General features: G+C 38.1%; 1 protein-coding gene across 5 annotated transcripts in view; it reads right to left on the minus strand.

The window, feature by feature from the left end:
* LOC110089712 (kinesin-like protein KIF20A) overlaps positions 1-11405 on the minus strand; it is a 31024-nt gene extending 19619 nt beyond the window's left edge. The window contains exons 1-8 of one of the 5 annotated variants that reach the window (XM_078393753.1): positions 11205-11405; positions 8960-9085; positions 8285-8362; positions 7024-7143; positions 5381-5519; positions 5104-5288; positions 3584-3620; positions 3012-3185 (exon numbers count right to left, since the gene is read on the minus strand). In XM_078393753.1, the coding sequence (XP_078249879.1) occupies positions 3012-3185; positions 3584-3620; positions 5104-5288; positions 5381-5519; positions 7024-7143; positions 8285-8362; positions 8960-9085; positions 11205-11219 (874 nt within the window). In that variant the 5' untranslated portion in view covers positions 11220-11405. Of the gene's footprint in view, positions 1-3011; positions 3186-3523; positions 3621-5103; positions 5289-5380; positions 5520-7023; positions 7144-8284; positions 8363-8959; positions 9086-10014; positions 10104-10136; positions 10213-10323; positions 10456-11204 lie in introns of those variants that run through there. The other 4 variants (XM_072998941.2, XM_072998942.2, XM_020812982.3 and 1 more) reach the window with 4 other exon arrangements.
* Between the last annotated feature and the right edge of the window lie 228 nt (positions 11406-11633).

The raw sequence follows: 11633 nt of genomic DNA on the forward strand, positions 1-11633 counted from the left end.
CAAACATGATCATTTGTCATGGAAGTTACAGTCCCAAAACAGTAACTTTTCCAAACTCTGGTAAAACACAGCAGAGAGGTTTCACACAGGTGCAAAGCAAAGCATGCAGCTTATATACCGCCCCATAGCACTTAGAGCACTCTCTGAGAGGTTTACAAGTTAATTATGCAGGCTACACATCCCCCCCCCCCCCGTGAGCTGGGGACTCATTTTACCAACCTCAGAAGGATAGAAGGCTGAGTCAACCTTGAGCCGGCTACCTGGGATTGAACCCCAGGTCGTGAGCACAGTTTTGGCTGCAATACAGCAGTTTAACCACTGCACCAAGAGGATCCCTTGTGATTTTGATACCAAGTGTTAGTGCACGGCATGATGTCTTTTTTGCAATTTCAACGCCAAATGTGAGTGGTCAGTGCAGTGGACCTCTTTTGTTTGGGCAATCTTTGAACTGAAATTGTACAGTATGTGAGCGCTTCAGATTAGTTGATTTAGAAACCAAGTGCAAGTGTTTGGATTCAGGTGACGTTGATTACAAAACCACTTGCCTTATGACTGGTGGTTGTAGGGGACTGGTATCGGCAAGAACATGGGTAGGCCTCAAAATGGGCCAATGGTTTTGTCACCCTGCATTGCCAAGTACTGGCAGTGAAGTGGCAAGAACAGCCAGGGATGAACTATGGTACAGCATCATAGAAGTAATGAGGAGGGTGCATTGCCTCTTCTGTTTGCAGATATCAACACTTGGCAAGTCTCTTCCCACTGGAGGACTCTTTCTCTTTAAGGATTGAGGTTGGATCAGAGAAGAATGCCCAAGATGGCTCCCAGAAGGCAGGTGACTCTTTGGATCTGAGTGGTCCTCCGGCTCTGGCAAAGTGATGACAGCTTGCTCAAAGTTTGCTGGGTCAGTTGGCACCACTCCAGGAATGGCTAAATGCAGGTGAGGATGCCCATTCCCTGGACATCTCTCCTTCAGATGCTGAGCTCAGGCAAACGAGGGTCTTTGCTCTGAGGTGACAACTAGATTGGCAGAACTTCATGAGCAGGTATCTGATGACTCTTTTTCCTTGGTTTTAGTCTTTTTAGGTTGGGTGTCTAAATCTGTAGGCCTTTTTCTCTTTTTCTGTGTCAAGGGTGATGGTTTCAATGTAGACTTTCAGACTGAGGCCCTGTCCTCAGTATCAAAGGTTGTCATTTGCTGGCTAGGTGGTATTTGAATGGATAGCTCCTCTGAGACTTTAGTGGGGGTAATGTCGGATTGCAGTGCCTCCGTAAGAAACTATTTGGAAGGAGTTTTACAAATGGAGAACTTTGAAACCAAGGTGCCTGTAAGGACTTTTCCCAAAGGTAAAGTTTCAAGCAGAACTGCTGTTTTTTTTATGGCTACCTTGGTGAATTTATGGCAGATCTAACAGTTCTGCATTCAATGCCTCTCACCCAGTCAACAAAGGCACTTAGAGTGTCATCAGTGAGGGGGATATTATTGTTGCAACTGACGCATTTCTTATATGGGCCCACTGGGGCCATAAAAGGGTGGGAATGTCTGTTAACCAATGACTATTTATTTTATTTATTCATTTAAAATATTTCTTCTCAAATAGTCCCAAGGCAGCTTACATCATTTAAAAGTTAAAGTATATAAATATGTTTTTAAAAATTAAACAAGTATTATATTAAAAAAAGTAACTAAGATCAATATTAAAACACATTTAATGTAACAGAGCACAACAATCCATTTAAAATCCCTCTTCTATAACTAATAACGATTATAACTTTTTTTTTAGGAGGAAGAGATTGGGAGAGAGGGGAGGAGAAAAGGCATTGAAGGACAAGGTAAGTTATAACTATATACAAACTGATGAGGATTTGAGAAGAATGCATTAAAGAACTAGAAAAACTCCTAAGGTGTTCTGGCAGCAATGGCAAAAAGGAAACTGAAAATTAGATGCAGGGTGAGGAGCATGGTGGAGAGGGCGTGTTCTCATACTTTCTTTAGGCTCTAGAAGGTTCTGAGGACATTTACACAGGCACAATATGAACCCATATGGGTGATTCACAAAGACTATGAAGAAGAGCATTTATTCATTACAGTTTGCACTGTTAGAATAGTATGTGTGTGAATGTGGAAGGATGCTTCTTGTATGGGTTTTGAGTGACTAGGTTACAGTATGGGCGTTCACAACAGTTACGGCATTAGGAAATGGTCTCCTTTCTAGCCATTTTCTCTTCCTCTTTTTTCCTTGTTGTTGCACGGGTGCAAATACCACTGGCTTCTGGCCTTTATGTCATAAAGGAAATAAGTCTTGCTGTACATGGCAGTATCCTTTGTAGGTGACTAGATATCACAACCGAGAGAGTGTAGCACCGCCATATTTCCAGAATTGATGTGTAGCCCAATTCTGGGTCACAGCTATTTGTGTCTTCCCTTTTACAGGAATGTTTGAGCATAGATCAGATTGAGGGGCTTCAATACATGACTAGTGATCAACAAAGAAATAGGTTATTAGAAATTGGTGGCAGAACAATATGAGATGTTTGCTATCATATTTGTGAGCATGCAGTTCATTTGCTATGAACTGTTCCAAATGTATCTCAAAGGATAAAAAAATGACAATATGAGAAAAAGTCTAAAGCTTAGGAAACACAGGCTTAGATAACAAATAGCTAAGCATATTTGAAGTAAGGCACTCAAAACAATCGTATGGTCTACCACTAATTAGAGGGCCACCTATCTAACAGCTGCAGTTTCCCAGTATTTTGAAGATAGTGAAAGCCTTTAATAAAAGTTTAATAATTAAAATTTAATACACCTTGTTAAACAGAATGACTTTCTGTTAACTATGTCCACTGGAGTTACAATGAGAATAGAACTGGAGCTCCCTCTACTGTCAAGACCTGCCTTGTATATCTGAAGCTAGCCAGTGTTCAAAATGAATATTCAACCAGGTGACGTACTGACACAAGCCTGGAAGTTGTTCAGAAGGCCCAAAAGTCAATTATATGTGAAGTAATACCTTTGACATAAGAGTTTCCTCCTTGATCTTCACAGATTCTTAAAACTTTCCGTTTCTGATTTTTCAATGTTGGTAGTAAATCCAGTAGGTCATAAACGTATTCATTGTAGATTTCAAAGAATGAAACCCATAGAGACGCCAGAGTTCTCTGACAGTTGTCAAAAGCTTCAGAATCTACAAGTCCAGAGTTTGGGTTTGTTAACCAGAGTTCAAGGAATGGAAAAGAGAATAATCAGAACACAATTTTTAAAAAAAGCAGAACTATTTTTAGATATGCTGGCTGAGGAATTCTGGGACTCAGTCTCCAAATTCTAACTACCTTGAACTTCAGATATATGAGGCACTCAGCAGTTCTGTTCTGTTCATGGCTATATATTAAGTAGATATTTCATGATCCCTTGCTTAGGGTTTTCAAGAAAACATAGAATTTTACACTATTTGAACAACTCTCTCTCTCTCTCTCTCTCTCTCTCTCTCTCTCTCTCTCTAAATTATGAGTATTCACAATTTACCTAATTGGTCCAAAGCAAGACTTGCTGAGTTGCAGCTAGGAGAAGTAGACTCTGGTATACCTGAAATTGTGGTAGGCTTCCAAGTATTTTCTGTTTCCTAGACAGATATAAATAATATCCATTTAAATCACCTTACAGTTCTTATTAGTCACAGTACATTATGGGGGGGGGGGGGGGAGGCGGGACATGGACACTACTTTGAGCTCATAGAGTGCAAATAATAAATACATAGCAGGGAGTAAATAACATTCCAAATTCCAATTAAAAACAAATGGCTACTAAATGTAACAAATAAAAGGATTTTGGTGTAGAAATGTGGCCTAAATTTATATGGAAATTTAAAATTTGCACAATTCATTAAAACAGATGTTCTAACATGAATTTCATAAAAACAGATGTTTAGCTATTGATGATTAATGGAATATATCAACAATTTCCCCATCAACGTGCCCATCTCTGATCTAATTATGAAAATCTGCTTCTCACTTCAACCAAAAGAATTTGAGACTCATGCTATGATGGGATAATGACCCACAGAGGCAATTTATAGGCTCCAGGAAGCATTTTCTTCAAAAAGCAGATTTCTAAGCTGTATTTAGAGGACATGGTGGCACTGTGGGTTAAACCGCAGAAGCCTCTGTGCTGCAAGGTCTGAAGACCAGCACTTGTAAGATCGAATCCACACGACGGAGTGAACTCCCGTCACTTGTCCCAACCTAGCGGCTCCTGCCAACCTAGTAGTTTGAAAGCACGTAAATGTGAGTAGATAAAGAGGTACCACCACAGTGGGAAGGTAACAGCGTTCCGTGTCTAGTCGCCCTGGAAACTGTCTATGAACAAACGCTGGCTCTACAGTTTGGAGATGGGGATGAGCACCGCGCCCTAGAGTTGGACACGACTGTCAAGGGGAACCTTCACCTGAGCTGTATTTAAAACTGCTTTAGAAAGAATCTGCAAAGTCTTTAATTTCCTGATGTGGCTTTTGGGGAATAAAAGATCCCCCCCAATCCCGCTTTCTCAAACACCTTCCACATGGTAAAGAGGATCCCACAGGAGCCCTGGGATCTTTGAAGGATCAGAAATGTTTCATTTCTGAAAAATTACCACAGCTGATGGCATAATGAGACATATGCAACATAATTTACAGAACAGGATTTCAGCCTCTGACATGTTAGTGGAATGACCATCTGCTTTACTGTTATAATTCGCTTATTTGCTATAACTATGAAATGTTGTACAGTATTTGGCTTCACTAGCTTAGATGGGAACAAATGTGGTTTTCAAAGAATTATAGAATAGAAAAGTTGGAAGGGGCCTGTAAGACCATCAAGTCCAATCCCATGCTCATTGCAGGAATACAGTTCAAAGGATATCTGCCAGATGTCTTACCGCTCTAACAGTTAGCAAGTTTTTCCTGATACTCAATTGAAATCTGGCTTCCTGTAACTTGAGCCCATTGTTGTGTGTCCTGTTTTGATTAACACTGTCTCTGCTTGCTAGTTCTTTTTGTGCAGCTAATAATATAGAAGAATGTAGAAGGATGGAAGAATATAGAGCATAGAAGAATGGTTGACACTAACCTCTTTCAAAGAAGCAAAAAGTGCAGCCTTCATGGATTCTTCTTGCTTCACCTGCATATCATTTAGCCTTTTGATCTGATTACCAAAGCATGGTTTTAAGTCCATTTTTGTATACTGCCTTCTTCTGATATGGTTAAAGATCATATCAAGAGAACGAGGAAGGATCCCACCATCTTTTGGACAACCTGTAGAAATAGTAAATTTCAGTGTGGTATATGCCATTATAAATTGAATTTTGTATTTTCCCCCAGTAAAAAGGGACAGGAGGATGATATACCTTGAATGGTGAAACTTTTGCCAGCATTAGTAACACCATAGGCAAATACAAGCCCATTCATTCCATCAATATAAGCTTTTACTATCTCTTTCATTGTGCCTTCAAAAAATTCACTTTGAGTAGTGTCTGGTCCAAAAACCTGCATATGTTTGACAGGGAGAAATAACTAGAAGATCCATTAATGGAATTCCCACTTCTTCTAGAAATGTAATGATATCACATGCATAGCACAATCAGACTAGAAAAGGATTAACGTTCCTTCTACCTCAGCCATTACCCCTCCTATCAAGTTAATGTTTGGTCCATGAAGTGGAATGATAGCTGTTTTGGTTCCCATTCTAAGGGGCATACTATAGTATGGGGAAAGTTATTATTATTATTATTATTATTATTATTATTATTATTATTATTATTATTATTATTATTATTATTATTATTATTATTATTATTATTATTATTATTATTATTATTATTAAAAATACCAGGCACAGGCAATCAAAACTATGAGAACATTGACTGGTATTATATAACAGATACACGTTTTAACCAAAAACCTAAGCATCTGTTAAATATCGACACAGTATGTATGTTGTTCCTAATATTGCTATTTTTTGCAGCTCTGATTTTGTGATTTCTGAGATCTGCAACTGCTTATAGTAAGTCTTGTGTAAAATTTCTTGATATTGTTCCCAAAGCCCCAATGACTACAAGGACCACTGAACTATGTGTCATCCACAAGCAAGATATTTCGATTGCCAGGTCTCTGTACTTTGCTAGTTTTTACAATTCTATATTTTCAACTCTGGCATCCCCTAGAATTGCAATGTCATTGATCTGGACATTTCTTCATTCTATTACTACTATGTCTGGTGTGTTATGTTCAAGGTGTTGATCAGTTTGGGTCTGGAACTATATATTTGCATAATGACCAGTGCACTAACTTTTCTACTATATCATATCTAACTTTGTAATCTCTTTGTGCAATCTTTGGACATTCACAGATGTGGTGTGACAGGTATATCTTTTTCTTGGCAGAGTTGACATTTACTGCTAGCACTAACTCCTTGGATCTTAGCTTTCATCGCATTGGTTTAGAGTGCATGTTTTTGTGCAGCAAAAATCAAGCCTTCGGTTTTTTTCATAAGGGTCTCCAGTTTTAGCCATGCCCATCTTGAATTATGATCTTACTTTCCATCAATATTTATCAGGTGTTTCCCATGTAGTGGTTTATTTTTCCAGCTGTTTAATTTGTTTTCAAATTGTTGTTGCTGCTGCTGCTACACTCTATACCAATAAAATCAATGATATAAAAACATGTATAACACAACATTTAACTATATATTGTTTCAGTTTTAAGCCCATTTTTGGTTAAAGATCATATAAAAAGAATTGGCAGGATGCTACCATATATATCCGCAGACATCTGTATTTCAACATAAAACTACTAAGAATAAAAAGTTTAAATAAAGTTAATAGGAACATGGAAATTTGCCATAGTCTTCTAGAACCACAGTGAACATTTGAGAAATCACATGAGATCATATTTATAGAACAATTTTCATAGAGATAGACTGGCTAGTCTGTTTTCCACAGGTATTACAAAAGTATCTTATTTTTTTAAGAACTCAGTGGAAGAAACTAACCTGAGTGAAGGTGAACTGATGAGCAGATTGGCCTATCCTCTTCTCATTGGGCCTCATAGTGGCCGATTCTTTAGGTGACTGAAGAGTTACTGTCTCTTGATTTTCAATGATTAAACACTCCTTTAAAAACCATACATTTTCAAAGTAAGTTTCCTAAAACATTATTTCCTAACTAGATTCCAAATTACAGACATATTTATGTCAGTACAGTTTATAGTTACGGTCCTTAGATCAGTCACACAGGGAAAAAAAACATAAGACATTTACAGTTTCCAAAATTCCAAATACCTTGTGAAAACATTTGACATTAAAAAACCATTTAAAATCTAGTATCTAGCTACCATAACATTTCAAAATTTCAGGTACTCCATAAAAAAATTGGCATTTAAAACACAATTCAAAATCTAGTTACCATGGAATTTCCAAGATCTGAATATTGCCATACAAAATCTGGCTATTTGATAAGTGATTTTGTAGTCTATATCAAGAAACTCAAGTCTTTTTTTTATTTGATTTTTGATCAGTGGGGTGATGATCTCCTTACAAGCCACCTTGTAGTCAATGAATTCTTTATTTATAGTCCTTAGATCTATCATACAGAGAAGTGGACAACCCAAAGCCACACAATCTCTGCAATACGTAAAAGCATCAAACATAGACATAAAACAAACAAGATCGACCAGAGATGTTTCCAATTAATGGTATAATAATCTGATTTTGTGCTACTGCATAATGTGGGCAATAGAAAAACATGTGTTTCATGGACTCGGCCTTGCCGAGCAGGGATCACGGGAGCAGGATCACAGCCTCCCAGAAAGTGGGATATTGTGGACGTGTTCTGCAGAACCTGCTTCCTAATGTGCCCTCAAACTGAGGAATATAATTTTGCTGTCTAAAAACCTTAGGACAGAGGTAGGCAACCCAATGCCCTCCATATCTTTTGAACTGGTGTTCCTATTGTCCCTGACCCTGTTTGTGGGGATTTATGGCATTTGTATACTACTATATTTCAAGAACATTAGATTGCCTACCTCTGTATCTGGCTATTTTCATTTCTTTTGCTTATTCACCTACTTTATCTCCAAAATCTTTTGTGGTGGAAGATCGCATGTGCAAATCACAGTGCTGTTTCCTTCTTGTATGTGATGCATGCAGTGAGAAACCATCTAAGAACTTGTTAAAGATAAAGTAGGTAGAAGAATTTCCATTTTTAGAGTTGCAGCTCTGAACCCAATTCCCCCACAAGTATTCTACAACTAACCTGGTCTTCATTGTTTTCAAGCTCGGCTTTTGAATAGGGCCGCACTCTGAGGTATACTTTCAGTGGCTGATACTGTCCCTTAAAAATAATGTTAAAAAGAAAGCATAATTGCATTAGCACCAGCTAATTTCTTATTTCATCATGCAGTATGCCCATTCTTTTAAGATCCTGTCACTTCTCCTCATGTTTTCTACAAGTGTCCTCCGGTGCTTAAAAATAATGTTACTCCATTTTCTCTTAAAACTTCTCTTAAAGGACAGACAACTTCAATCAGGCTGTATTTCTGAATCCCATTTTTGAAAGCAGATACCAGAGTCAAGCAACATGGGAGTGTAAATTACAAGCATTGGGATATTTAAGGCAAAATCATGCCCTGTTCATTCAGTCCCATTGTACTCACTGGCGTCCCCTCCCCAGAAAATTTTCCATAAGACTGTCACTTTAATTAGAATCATAATCATCTGTAGAATTGGAAGAAACCCTGAGGGATCTTAAGTCCACCCTCATCCCCTAAATGCAGGAAATCCCAGCTAAAGCATCCCCTTGCAGATGTTAAAATTAGTGTGATGCAACTTTTTACTCTTTTTAAAAGATATTTTGATATGGGAATATAGTTTTTACATCAAGTGTATGTTACACTCAAAACACTAAAAAAAAGCATGCTAAACAGCAAACCTCAGTTTCCTGCTGTTCTCCCACACTGGATACATCTGGCAGTTCTGTCTGCAGAGGTAAATCCTCAGGAGACACTGAATCCATCGTACTCATTCCATGTCTCTCCTGGCAATTCATCCTTCCATCCTATAAGATGTGTGAGAGAAATAGCAAAGATGTACATTCCCCAAGCAGAACAAGAGACCAATTTGCGGGTGGGATGAGGGAATGGAATGCCTTCTATTTTTGTCAAAGGATCCAGATTGAGTTCCTTGCAGTTGGGCCTGACTGAAATGAGGACAAATTAGTTATGACTCAATGAAGCCCAACAAAGTTTAATGTCCATTTAATCCTATTAGCTTGCTCTGTGTGCGACATAATTTCACAATTTACTTGAGACAGCTATCACAGCTTTTGATTTTTAACTAGTATCTACTGATTTTAGATGTGCGCAAGTAGCAGAGACACAGGCGACTCACCCAAACCTACAAAATGAGCACATGGTGTCAGAAATTGGATATGAACTCAGAGACCATTGCTCCTTAGCATCTAGAAGAGTGGCTGTGCATGTTAACCCATCATCTAGCAACCCTCTTTCCTCATTCTAAAAATAAAAAGTAAAGCAGAGTTAACTATTTGCTCTGACCCTGAACAAACTGTCTTTCCATGGCCGTCATATTTCAATTTTACACTGAACAATTCAAATAACACAGTATTAAAATGGAATAACAATTTCTATATACCCGTCACTTGGCTCAAATTACTATAGAATTTACACAGTCACATATTTGAAATATATACATTTTCCCCCTGCATATTTCTTGTTCTCTATTGATAGTCAGATTGAAAGGCTTACTTACATCCTAATCATTTACAGAGTGAGATTTCAGTGTTTCAGTTATCAATACACAGAGTCAGCTCAACTGGCCTGCAATCTCATGCACACATGCGAGGAAGCACCACCGAAAACAAACTTACTTCTAAATAAACACACATTGGACTGAGCTATTATTCTTTCCCTCCTTTTCTACACATACATTCTGCTTTTCCCTTATTTTTAGTCTCTACTATCATACCATTTTTCTATCCACACATTATTTTCTTTTGCCCAGCATTTCTTCACACAGAACTGCAATCAGTGCCCTAAAAACACTAAAGAATGATTTTCTATATTCTCTCTATAAACAAAGGTAAGTACCTTCTACAGGTGGTCTAGCAAACACTCATAGGCTCCTCCCTCAAAAGAGCCAGGTGAATCTGTTCTAATAACCATCACCCAGTCTTTAATCCCACCCTCTATATTACTTAGAAGGAGAGCAGTTGGGAGAGTTGTACCTCCACATAGCTTAGATCAAACCTGTTTTGGAAGGGGTTTCTGCTCTTACATGAAAATTAGAGACACAATTGCATAATGCTGCTCATTCTGAATCTCTCTTCAGTTGCTCAAGTGGGAAGATGATGTTCTGATGGTACTACTAATTTTTAGTTGAGCAGTTCAAGGAGGGAGCCATGTTAGTCTGTTGCAAGAAAAACAACATAGAGTCCTGCAGTGCATTTAAGAATAAAAAGTTTTATTTTGTATTAGCTTCACAGACTACGACCCACTTCTTCAGATGCATGAACTGTAGCTTCAGTACAGAAACAGAGAGCAAAAGATAAATGTAATGGAAATGCAAGTAGTCTGGCATGTTGCTATTGATCAATCAGCAACCATTAAAGGCTGTTGACTGCTGTGGATTACTCCTACTCTATCCTGCCCAATCCCTATATACTAGAATCCATGTGCATACATATATACCATCAGAACAGAGGCTATATCTTCTATTGTATTAGATTTAAACAAAACTTTTTCTGACCCTGTGTTAATCTGTTTAGACCTGTCACCTGCCACTAACCTATGAATTAAAAAGTGGAATTCCAGTCATGAAAACCTATGTCAAATAACATTAATTTCTGTCATGCTTTAAAACATAGTAACTCATCTGAATTTCAGATGGAACTCTGAATACTATTTGGCCTCATGTCAAACACCTCTAGGTGGCAATGGCTTCTTAAAACAGAAGAATTGCAAACAGTTATATTGTTTTCTGGGGACTTGAACTTTTTTTTTGCATTTGTTCACACATTACTACAGTTAAAAAGCAAAATCAAGAATATCTCAAAGTACTTCACTGCCCTTTGAAGGTGCATACTAGCTAGTTTGGATTGAAACTCAAATATCAGAGTCTATTCAAGAGAATGTGAATGATTAGCTCCATAGCAGTACCTTTGAAAATGGCATGTAGGGTGCTGTGCTCAATTAACCAAAACATCAGTTAACTGTCTCCTCTTAGTACTCAGCCAATCTAGGATAATAGCAGGAGTGGTGTTTGATCCATAGTGATTACTGAATGTTCACTATTGGTAGCCAGTGCCCTGTAAAAAAAAAAAAAAAAATGAAAAAAAAAAAAGAATAAAATAAATAAAGAAGGCTGCCCGCCGAAGAATTGATGCTTTTGAATTGTGGTGCTGGAGGAGACTCTTGAGAGTCCCCTGGACTGCAAAGAGAACAAACCTATCCATTCTGAAGGAAATCAACTCTGAGTGCTCACTGGAAGGACAGATCCTGAAGCTCAGGCTCCAATCCTTTGGCCATCTCATGAGAAGACTCCCTGGAAAAGACCCTGATGTTGGGAAAGTGTGAAGGCAAGAGGAG

Source organism: Pogona vitticeps, chromosome 4, assembly GCF_051106095.1.
Source record: "Pogona vitticeps strain Pit_001003342236 chromosome 4, PviZW2.1, whole genome shotgun sequence".
NCBI lineage: Eukaryota > Metazoa > Chordata > Lepidosauria > Squamata > Agamidae > Pogona > Pogona vitticeps.